Source organism: Pipistrellus kuhlii, unplaced genomic scaffold (genome assembly GCF_014108245.1).
Source record: "Pipistrellus kuhlii isolate mPipKuh1 unplaced genomic scaffold, mPipKuh1.p scaffold_m20_p_2, whole genome shotgun sequence".
Taxonomy (NCBI): domain Eukaryota; kingdom Metazoa; phylum Chordata; class Mammalia; order Chiroptera; family Vespertilionidae; genus Pipistrellus; species Pipistrellus kuhlii.
In genome coordinates, this window is record NW_023425515.1 from 49,270,868 (window position 1) to 49,283,365 (window position 12,498).

At 43.6% G+C, this 12,498-nt stretch overlaps 1 protein-coding gene across 31 annotated transcripts in view; it reads right to left on the minus strand.

Moving 5' to 3' along the window:
• The window catches only part of KALRN (kalirin RhoGEF kinase), a 640,493-nt gene that overhangs the window by 173,464 nt on the left and 454,531 nt on the right, over positions 1-12,498 (minus strand). The window contains exon 34 of one of the 31 annotated variants that reach the window (XM_045583933.1): positions 3,027-3,089. The exons of 29 other annotated variants lie outside the window; for them this stretch is intronic. In XM_045583933.1, the coding sequence (XP_045439889.1) occupies positions 3,027-3,089 (63 nt within the window). Of the gene's footprint in view, positions 1-3,026; positions 3,090-3,261; positions 3,346-12,498 lie in introns of all 31 variants that reach the window. One more of the 31 variants, XM_036447873.2, reaches the window with a different exon arrangement.

The window sequence follows — 12,498 nt, forward strand, 5'->3', positions numbered from 1 at the left end:
CACTTGCCGTATAGAAATGAGAGCAGCAGTTAGTTAAGACTCCAGCAAAAACTGCTCATTAAGGGAGAGAAAACACTTCAGCATCGGGTTCAAATGGTGGTCACCCTGAGTTGTGGGGAAGATAGGGGCTACTGAGGATTTAGCATGGAGATGAGATTCTGAGGAAAGCCAGGGGTGTACATGCATTTGTCACTCCTAGTGAAGGTAGTGGTGGCCACCAAGCTCAGTAACCAGGGAACAGGGGTCCGTCAAATTTCACATCATATCACACTCCCTGGGATTAGGTGGGGGAGTGGCATCAGCTGTCCAGATTAGCTAGTACCCCAAATTGTAATTCACCATCATTTCCAGTTTAGTGTATAGATGTGCTATAAGATCTGTAGAATTTATTTTAGTGGCAGAATTCAGTAGTTTTACAAATACTGAGTTTGACATTCTTTTTAGTTGTTAAAATTCTGAAAGGGAAAACAGTTTTTAAAAATGTTTTATTAATATCTAATTTATGTCATTATTTTTATTATTCTTACTGTTAACAGCTAATGCTTGTTGAGGGCTTAGCATGTGTCAGGCAAAGAGCTGTGTTTGGCGTGCATCGTTTCACATAATTTGCAGCACAGCTGAAGGGGTGGGTAATACCATTACCCCCATTTTGCAGACTGAAGCATGAGAGGTCCTGCCCAGGATCATACAACTGGAATTGGGGGGGAGGGGTAAGTGGGTAAGAAGATTGTCTTGGTCCAAAGCTATCCTTACCCACAGTGCCATGCTGCCTCTTGTAAAGGATACTCCATCTGCTGGATGAGATATGTATGTTGTATGTTTGTGGATTCCAAACGTCTTGGGAAGCACCCTTTGCATATTTTGAGGATCTATCTTATCCTCGAGGACCTGGCTCCAAGTGGTTTGGGTCACTTTATTATATATATATCCGTTAGATTTTGCATAAGAAAGTATATCCCTCTTAAACCTCAAGTTGTGATTGCCTCTGTGCACCTGCAAATCTGTCTGGTGATGGTTTGATACATGACACATAAGAAATAAGTGTGTGTAGACAAACTCAACACTTGTTCTCTAAAACCCTGAGAAAATACAGACACTTTTACATGGGGAGCCATTATTTTACACAGCCCAGCTGGTACCCTGAAAGAGCAACTCGCACCAAAGCATAGGTAACTGACAGTCATTCACAATTTCATTGATATATAGTATTGTATATATACCACAAAATCTGGCCTGAGGAGAGGACTAATGAGGAAAGTGTAAGTGGAAGTGTAAAATAAATGTCATTAATTATTTTTAAACACTAATAATTTCTATTATTTAGAAAATAACTCAGGCCCTAACCAGTTTGGCTCAGTGGATAGAGTGTTGGCCTGAGGACTGATAAGTCCCAGGTTCAATTTTAATCAAGGGCATGTACCTTGGTTGTGGGCACATCCCCATTAGAAGGTATGCAGGAGGCATCTGATTGATGTTTCTCTCTCATCAATGTTTCTAACTCTCTATCCTTCTCCCTTCCACTCTGTAAAAAATCAATAAAATATATTAAAAAAAGAAAGAAAATAACTTAGGTTGGAATTCACACATATCATCTATATCCAATCACCCTCTATCTTTGGCATTCTGATTTAGTAGGCCAAGGTAGGGCTTGGGATTAGCTTTTTGAAGTATTTCCCAGTCATTCTAATTTCCCTGATTTGGAATCCTAAGCACAGAGGCCTTATCTGTGTCCCGACCATTCTGTCACTGGGAAACCGAAGCTTTGCAGTGTTTCCACTGCATTTTCACATCTGCTAGCACACACTACCCAATAGCCCTTGACTTTGGCACTTTCCACGAAGAGCAAGAATCAGTGAGACCTACTTTGATAGAATAGTGGCTTTGATTAACCAACTCTCCCAGAATTCTTTTTTTTTTTGAGAGGAGGGGCCTGTGTTGAGATTTCCTATCTCCCACTATTCAGGCACAGACCTCTTCATGTAATTGCTTTACATATTTATTTAATACTAGTGACTGGGTGCACAAATTTTTTGCACCGGCGGGCGGGGCGGGTGTCCCCTCAGCCCGGCCTACACCCTCTTCAATCTGGACCCCTCGAGGGATGTCCGACTGCCAGTTTAGGCCCAATTCATATTGCAATCCAGGACTCTGGCTCCTAATTGCTCACCTGCCTGCCACGGCCCACCCCCAGCCTGCTCACTCCCAAGTGTCCCCCTCCCCCCTACTGGCCTGATCACCCACAACTTCCCTCTCCTCTTGGCCTCTAACTACCTCTACCTTGGCACGCCACCATAGCTTTGTCCAGAAGAATGTCTAGAAGGTCTCCCAGTCTAATTAGCATATTATCCTTTTATTAGTATAGACACTATAGGTTCCATTCTAAAACTAGATACTCATAACAGGAGTTTTCTGCCATCCCTGGGTGCACAAGTGACATCAGTGAAATAAAAATAGCCACCAATGAGGAACATATTTATTATATTATAGATTTATACTTTTTCTTGTTCCACAAAGAGTGTAAGGCAACTATTTTGCAATATGTTTTAAGTGCATCTTCAGTTGACTGTATATTCTGGATATTTCTGTCTGATGGATTTGGGAACCACTGAGGCAGCGATTTGCCTGAATGACTACTCCAGTGGCTGAGACATAGCAAACGGTCTCCTCTACACTCCTGGCTTGTGCTAGGCACAGAAGGCAGTGAGCGACTGCTACATGCGACAACACGAGGCACATAGGATGCCCTCTGTATTTTCATTCAGGCATGTTTCATTCAGTGGATCAGGAAGTGGGAAATGACAGGACTGACACCAGGTGGGCCAAAATGTCACTCTGTGTGTTTCTGCCTGAATCATGTCATTGTTGCTTTAGTGGACTTGGCCCGTGGAAGGCAGTGTGCATAGTGGCTGCCAAGGAAAGACCTGGGTTCTAATCGCAGCACTGCCACTCTCTGGCTGTGTGACCCTGGGCAAGTTATTAAACCTCTCTGAGCGACGCTTCTGCAAGAAGAGGATAATGATACTTACCTTGAGGAGCTGCTGTAAGGATCCGTGGGAGACTGTGCATGAAATGCCAGGCCAGAGGAGGAGCTTGGTAGGAAAGGCCGGAGACAGCTGTTAATGTCAGTGGGTGATGCCAGGCCATTTCCCTGCATGCACACTTTGAGCTTTCCTTGGCCTGCCTGGGGCTGCAGGGACTCCGAGAGAAAGGTCCGTGTCTCCCGGGAGATGGGTGGTGAAAGGGCCCTTGATGGGGACTTATGTGCTGGTGGTGTTCTTCCACCGCAAATTTCAGACTAGAGCCCAGACTGGAAAATTTCCCGAATGCAGTCATCAGCATCAAAGACTGAGCCACTGAATAGGAAAAATATGGGATTGTGCATATGGGACAGACATGAGACCCGTGCTCTTGTCCAGGGTTAATTTTGTGATTTGCTTTGCTCTTTCATGCTGTCTACTCTGCCCAAGGTATCTCCTTTTGGCTTCTAGATGGGTGTTTGCTGCTCGCACCGAGCCCAGGGCTCCTCATGCTGAATTTTGAGGAGGTTCCTGGCTGGGCAGCTCAGTGAGGAGCAAGGAGGCCTCCAGGGTGCAGTTATCTCCGAGGTGCTCCCTCCCTAGTGACAGGCTGGGTGCTCCCCGTTCCAGCACAGCACCCCAAGAAAAAGGAAGAATCAATATCCCTGTTTTTCCTCTTTCTATTTCTCCCTCTGCTCAGGGAACCTCCCTACGAGGGAACTATGAAACTAGACAGTGTGGGAGAAACATCCTTGAAAATATTTGCTTCATGTATAACTGTTCTGTTTCAAGTTCAGAAAGGTTAAACACTGCCTTTCTTTCTTTCTTTCTTTTCTTTTTTATTTTTTTTTATTTTTATCAAGAGTTCTTACCAGAAACACTCCCTCTGCCCTTAGATGGGCAGAGGGGGTGAGGAGGATGTGGGGATGGGGGAGGGATAGGTCTTGACCTAACATGATGATGCAGCTCCTATTGAAAACCTTGCTGCCCATGCAGGGCCCACCCCTTTCCTTAGTGAAGGCTTTCTGTGCCTTCTCTCCCAAGTTCTCCTGCCCCCACTCTGAGTCACCCTGGAACCCCCTCCCTCTGGAACCACAGGCATTACAACCTGGAAACAGGTCTGCTTTCTCTCTTTCCAAGTGCACCTGTCTTCATGAAATCTCACCATGAACTTGAAAGTATGTTTCAAGCTTTCCTCATCTCCTTATCACCCACCAAACTTGCCTTCTTGCTCCTTTCACTGACCAAGGCTCCTGACCCTCACAAACAAATATGCCAGTTCTGCAGCACACAGCCGTGGCCCAGCCTGCACGTCGGTCCCCATCACCCTTTGGTCACACTGTCTCATCTTGGGATATGGAGACACTGTTCACCCTATTCCTTCCTAGGCACCTGTTTATCCTCTGTCCTTGGACTACACATAGGATGGACCTCAGCAACAATCTAATAATTGTGTCCCTTCTTAGTCTTTAAAAATAACATCTATTTTTTTAAAAAAACAAAAATAATTTTCTTACCTGAGAGAATTTGGAAAAAGCCACCATTCAGAAATAACCACTATTTACATTTTGGTTTATTTCCTTCATATATACATATATGCATTCACATATGTATATAATACATATTACATGTGTACAGGGTGGTGCAAAAGTAGGCTTACAGTTGTGAGTAGACAAAATACAGAGTTTATTCTTCTGTTATTACTTATTACTATATTGTTTTCCATAAGAATAACTGTAAGCCTACTTTTGCCCCTCCCTGTACACATGTATATACATATATAAGTGCACACACACACACACACACACATATTTCTCATTTATGTTTAACAGAAAAAATTAGTCTTTACTATTAGAGGGAAGAGGAAGACCCTTTCCCAAGCAGGTGGGAAAGAAAAGCACGTGCAGGCTGCAGCTCAAGTAGGCCCTTCACCTGTGCCTGTCACAGCCCTGAGCCTTTGGAGCACGTGACTCGCTGGTTTATTATGTCACGGGCCTGATGGTCAGGGAAGATATCCAAACTATCCCTGCCTCCCAGACCACGTGGGTGGCTACTTCTTAGAGAACGGATGGGAACTACATCTAAAGACACATGCAAATTCATAAATACACACAGACAGAATTATACACACAACATGTATCATTCAAACAAGAACTTCCCGAGCACTTTCTCTGAATACCTAACTCTACCTCAGCGCTCTGCAGACAACACAAGGTATCACACAGGATCTTGTGATTGTGTCTTCCTGGATCTTGGGATTCAGTTGCTGAGACAAAAGCGAAGCCATGGACACTAGCAAACTGGAAGGAGATGCTGTCTCACAAGTGCTGCGGGAAGGGGCCCCAGAAGTCATTCTAATAACAAAGACACGTATACAACATAAGGAACGTAGCTCTCAGGACAAGCCACAATGCGGGGACAGAGTGATGCAGTATGGTGGGTAGACAAAGGCGATTGTAATTTGAAGTGTCATTCTATTTTAGTGAAGAGACAACCGCACGAAAGGATCAGAAAACTCAAGTTAAAGGACAAGTTTGCAGACAGCGAGGGACCCAGAGAAGGGCAGGCTGGGGACGGGGCCTGTTGTGTCGGAGGCCCTAGGCTTACAGCACGCTACATCGTGGTTTGGGAGGCACGCTTCTCCTCTCGAAGCGCCCAGGAACAGACTTCATTAGTGTACACAAATCTAAAGGCAGGCCGAGGAACGTGCAGTCACCGCGAGATCCACTGGATACACTTCAGGAAAAGGATGGAGAAGGGAGGAAAACCAAGAGGGCTCTCAGAGGCAGAGCTGTGGGTGAGGGTCCAGAAAAGGAGTAAGTAACCCTGGGAGGTGGCAGATGAGAGTCCAGGCTCAGTGCTGCTGAGCGGAGTGCAGGGAGCCACCCAAGTGCAGTGATATGATACCACTGGCAGCTGGAACTGAGGTGCTGATTCCAGGGGGAAAGGTAAGGGCTAGAAACACAGATCTTCAAGCTCATGGTTAGGTGTCATCTTATGCTAAGCAACGTGGCAAATACAAAGCAAAATATATAACGTATGCCCTGGGCGTTAAAAAACAATACAGTTGACTCTTGAACAACACTATGTAGGTCCATTTACACACATATTTTAAAAAATAAATATGTTACGTGCCGTAAATGTATTTTCTCTTCCTTATGAGCTTCTTAATAACATTTCTTTTCTCTGACACACGTTAGTGTAAGAATACAATATATAACACACAAAATGTGTGTTAATAGACAGTTTATGTTATTGGTAAGGCTTCCAGTCAACAGTAGGCTATTAGTAGTTAAGTTTGGGGGGAGTTAAAGTTATACATGGATTGTTTTTGTGTGTGCAAGGGGTCAGCATCCCAACCCTCTTGTTGTTCATGGGTCAAATGTATTTGATTTGGGGGAGGGGCAATATTGGTAGCTCAGAGGTAGCAATAGGAGGTGGATGTGGGGAAATAGTGAACATTTCCATGAAGGAGATGTGAGTCAGGCATCACGGAAAGTGGGCCTCATGTGATTAGGCAAAGTGAGCAGGCGTTTCAGCAGATGGAAGCAGTGGGAGCAGAGTGTGACGTGGGTGGGGGCACTGGATCCCTCGCAGCTGCTATGTACCAGATGCTGACGCAGACAGTGAAGCATGGTCAGACCAAGACACGATCATCAGAGGCTCACAGAGTAACATGGGGGGAAGACATATAGGCAGCCCATGATGTGGATCAGTGCAATCAGCTTGAAACATACATCGCCAATATTCAACCATTGTTGATGCATAAAATTGGCAGTTTCTTATGACTCAATCTAAGGTAGGTGCATTACAGAGTGTATAACAGATAAGGGTCTCTAAAGGATCATGGGTAGGAGGAGTATCACTGTGGAAATGGGCCTGTGCTTTATCCCATGGAAATGAGCTATTGAAGGCTTGTAGCAGACAAGTGAGATGTTGAAAGAAATGTTTTAGGAGGATGAATCTGGTGGTGGTAGAAAAGATAAAAAGCAGGGGGAAAACCCCAGAAAGCAGAGGGGGGCATATAGGAGGCTACTGAAAGGATTTAAACAAAGGGTAATAGATGCCTGCTGTCTGAATAGGGGGTTAGGGGGGCAGGGATTCTGACAGAGTCATTCTCAGGACTCCAACAGACTGGCTACTTGGGAATAAGCCAAAAAGGAATCCACAGATAAAGCCTGTGTATCTGGGAACATCATTACTTCCCTCAAAAGGGAAGTCAAACCAAGTTACTGGTTTGAGAGAAAAAGGAAGTAATTTTCTGATGCTGAGACTGAGGAAAAGCAGAGTGTCAAATTGGAAACATAAAGGCAACCAATTACAATAATGGCACCAGCAGTAACCTGCTCCTGGAGTTATATTTGCTTGTTGGTTTCCTGGTTGCTCAGTAGAACTCAGCATTTGTAAGGGTAGGGACTGGCCTGCTCTGTTTCACTGCTGCTTCTCCGTCCTGGAACAGCGCCTGGCAAACAGGTGCTCCATACATGTGGGAGCGAATGAGTAAATACAGAACTGCCACCAGGAGTGAAGCCACTTCCAGGATATGCTCTTGGCATTTTGTCATGGAATTAAAGCACATATTGTTGAAGGTCGGTGTGGATCTGGAGGAAGAAGAGTCAGGGGTAGAAGCTCAATTGCAGATCTCGCTGTGATGTTTCAGACGGCAGAGGAAAAGGAGTTGTTTGACAACAGGAGAAAGAGGAGGCATTGAACTGATATACTGGAGGTGGGTAGAAAGGATGAGACTCAGAGTATTGTGGTTAGGTTAACCTTAGACTTACCCTGAGTCTAGAGAAAGAATAAGAGAATAAAAGAACAGTGATTCATCCAGATGAAGATAAAAGTCATTCCATAACCACCATGCTTTAAAAAACACACTCCAGTGTTTCTTGGATGCTAATCAGTAAAGTCTAAATTCCTTTAAGCAATGTCTGGGGCTGCCATGATCTGACACAACCAATCATCCCAGTTTAATTTCCCACCACTCACCCATAAACCCTGAACTTCAGCCAGATGTATCTATTCTGCAGGGTCCAAACTGTCCTATATTCTCCTTTTTCCCTTCCCTGTCCCAACACAAACGCTGCGTGGACAAGGTCTGCCCACTTAGTAAAGTCCAGTGCTGAAACTCCGCTGAACTTATCAAAATGAGGAGTTTGATTTTCTTAATTATACTCAATCCCAACTTCTAGATCTCTCTCTTATCAATTATGCCTTGTGTTTATTTGTTCCTCATTTATTCATTTAACCAATATTTCCCAAGTGCTGCCTCTGGACCAATACTTAGATTCGGTGATGCAGTGGGGGATATAAAACAGATATCTCTCTGCCCTCATGGACCTGGAGTCCGGTGCAGAAGGCAGTTACATAACCATGCGAATGCTTACATGATGGTACTAGGTATTATTGTGAGAGATATGACTTAGGGATGAGAGTGACAGGACAGGCTGAGATCAGGAGAAGGCAAAGGGGTGGACTGTGGCAAAGGCTTGAACAGGGATATCATAAAGGAGAAAATCCTGAGGCCCAATAAGGACATGAAAAGGTGTCCAACCTCATTAGCAATTTGGGAAATGCAAATGCAAACCATAATCCGGTATGATACATACCCACCAGACCTGCAAAAATGTTGATTCCAACAATTTTAAGTAGAAGCAAGGGTATAAAGCCATGGAGAGCTTCACATATATTGGGAGGAGTGTAAATTTGGTACCAGCATTAAAAAAAGCTTGCATCATCCATAAAGTTAAATCTATCTATCTATCTATCTATCTATCTACTCTATCACCTAGAAATGGTTTTCACCTAGCAGTTTCACTCCTAGCCATACATTCAAGTACAAGAATATTCATAGCAGCACTGTTCACAGTAGCCCCAAACATCCCAGATACAGAATGGACAAGTCAGCTGTGGCATATTCATACAATGGAATACTATATAGAAATGGAAACGAATGAACAGCTCTACACATTAGCATGGATGAAGTCCATAAAAGTAAGTGTTGAGAGACAGAAATAAGATACACACACAAAAAAACATACAGTATGATTCCAGTCATATGAAATTTAAAAACAGTGACAGTGAAACTATGTTGTTTAGGAACACATACATAGGGGGTAAGATTATAAAGAAAAGTAAGGATGTTGTTATTATGAATGTCAGAAGAATAGTTGTGTCTAGGGAAGAAGGGCTGGGTTGCGACAAGGTGGGGCACACAGAAACTTCTGGAAAGCAGGCAATGTCTGGCTTTCGTCACCTGCATGGTTATTACATGTATATCCACTTTATAATTATTCATGCACCTGTTCAGTAGCTTTTATGCATTTTCAACATGTATATTTTACATTAAACATTTTAAGCTTTAATGTAAACCATTACATTAAAGATGTTTATCATCAGGAATGCATTTTATTCATAAAAATGAGAGTTAACCAGATGAGCCCATAATTCTGGGTAGGTAATAGTATAGAGTAAATATTGCACATTTCAATAGAAATAATATAAAATAATATAGTTATAATATTACCAGTTAAACAAAACATAAAACAGCAATAACAAATAAAGATTATTTTTAAAGAATCTGATATCAGATTGGAAATGATAAAAAAAATGTTAATGATACACTAGATTGCAAGACTGTAGGAAACAGGCACTCATACAGCTGGAGGGAGTATAAATTGCTCCAACATGGAGAGGGTGATCTGACAATGTCTATTAAAATTTAACATGCATATTCCCTTGATGCACTATTTCTACTTTTAGGAAGTTATCCTATTAATATACTCACAATTTGCAAGTGTGAGACACTATACCTGTACAAGGATTATAGCCTTGTTTGTAATGGTAGCCTTTGGGAAACATCCCGTATACCCAGCAATAGAAGACTAGTAAAATAAATTCTGGTACCAAAGTAATGGAATATTATGTAGCTATCAAAAAGGGTGGGGGGAGGGGGAGAGAGAGAAAGACAGAGAGAGAGAGAGAGAGAGAACGAGCTCTACATATCTCATTATGAAATTTCCCAGATTTGTTACATGGGAACAGTATAAAACATTATTTATTGTATGCTACTACTTGCTTAAATATTGTGAGGAAGTAAAAGAAGATTTTGGTAAAGATTCTAAAGGAATTTTTGAATAGTTCCTATCAGAGCTAAAGAAGGGTGTAATTCTACATCTAAACGAAATACTGCTTTATAACAGGTCATGTGTTAATGGTAGAGCCTACTTGTTTACCCTCTAGAATAGGGGTGTCGAACTCAATCAGAGAAGGGGCCAAAATCTAAAATCCAGCCTAAATCGCGGGCCAAATGGTTTACTGAACAGTCATAAACTGTCATTGTGATGGAAACGCAGCGGAGTGCAGTGATGACAGCGCGGTGCGGGCCACATTGCAAGGCCTGGTGGGACGGATTTGGCCCGCGGGCCTTGTGTTTGACACATGTGCTCTAGAATAATACAACCAACTTAGTGGTTTGGACTTTATATGCCCTGTGAGATATACTCCCTTAAATTTAAATGTTAGAGAACATACCCTAAAAATATTTTTCTTTTGGGATTTTTTTGAGAAATTTTTTCATGAATGTAATAAAGGTTCTCAATAGCCATGTGTATAAAGGCATAAAAATTATGACCATTCTTGTTTTGGGAGGTTTTGAGATGATGTGGGTCGGGGAGGTAAGATAGAGTCTGCATTACAGATTTCAAATTCCACAATTTGAAGCACTTTCCTTTAGCCAAACTACCACCACTCCTTACCCTCTCACATCCTTTAAAAAAAATTAGAAAAATTTACCTTTTTTTTTTTTTAAAGAACAATTTTTAAATTCCTGTTTTATGAGAGAGAAGAAACTTAATAACATTTGGCATTATGTGAATCCTTCCTGATCTTTTTCTTTGTCTAGCTGGCATGAAAGTTACCTTCCTGAGTCAGGAATCTGCTAAATGGAAGGACAACAGAATGACGACAGGGGTGGAATCTAGCATCCTGGTTTGAAACGGTCCTGAAACAGGGAATTAAAAATATGGGGGCTCCCTTTGAGAGCTCCCAAATGGTCTTTTAAAAAGAACTGCTGAGTTCTTCTTAAATAAAAGCTGCAATGTTGTCCATCACAGAAGCATATGAGGAGGTAAAGATGAAAATAAAAGGAAGCAAGTTATATTACATTTCAAATGCGTTAAAACTGAGCATGTTTGGGTTGACATCAGCACAACAGAGAAAGGTCTAGGCAGGCCACCGAGTTACTTTGCGTGTTCACTGCCATCTCCTCTGTGCCTAGAACAGTGCCTGTCATGTCACATGGTACGAACTCGATAAATGATCGATGAATCAACGAGATAAAAAGCACACATCAAGACCCCAAGGAAAAAAAAATTAAATAAAATTTTAATACCCTCTAGTGCTCACTAAGTCATCTGTTGTCCATGTATAAGTGAGAAACAGCAAACAGGAAGTCAAACTTAAAAAAAAAATTGATCTCAGAGAGAGCTAGAGAGACAAAAACATCAATGATGAGAGAGAATCACTGATTGGCTGCCTCCTGCACGACCCCTACTGGGAATCAAGCCCACAACCTGGGCATGTGTTGTACCTTGACCGGGAATCTAACCGTGACCTCCTGGTTCATGGGTTGATGCTCAACCACGGAGCCACTGGCTGGGCATAAGTAAGACGTTTCAACACACACATACACCCTTCCCTGCAGCTGAGAGGACACCGAACAGACACAGCAAAACACGGAGCCTGTTCTTTTTCCCTTCGGTACATCATGAAGTGCAGAGAGGAGCAGCAGCTCTTGCAGCTGGTGCCAGGGAGAAAGCAATGCATGCAGGTGCCTTCCCCAGCATTCCAGCGCCAGCATCAGGGCCATGCAGATGAGAGGAAGAGCGCGCCTGAACTCCTAGTCAACGTCTTATCTCAGCAATGAGCCATTTCCAACAGAATCAACGAGAGCATTAAAAGATGGTACTACATGCATATCCTGAACTTGGAAGAGTTGACTTTAAACCCGAACAGATGAGGAGATGAAAACTGACTGCCGCTTGGATACAAGGACATGACTGCCCCGCACAACCAGGGCCAACCCGGGAACCTGAGGGAGAAGGGCGCAGCGGCTGCTTGGGGCAGCCTTGGCTGAAGGAGGCGGCGGGCCCCTGCAGTGGGCCTGGTCTGCACGGTCTTCACCTGCTCTCTGCTCTCTCACCACAGGAAGTGCCACCAGGTACCCTGGAGGGCATCGCTAATTATGGGCTCCAGGAGGGGCCCTGCACCAAAGCCACCGGAAGGCCACCACCGAGGACGCTCCCCTTGCTTCTCTTGACGAGCCCCTGCTTCCTGGGACTAGGACCCCATTGTCTCACCCCAACGACAGAAACTCTCAGACCCACCCGTCGCCGTCACCCGTCTCCTGCACTCCAGGTCTCGGCCGGCAGTGGGCAGTGGCATCAGCATGAGGAGGTGACCCCAGGCTGCTAGGCAGGTG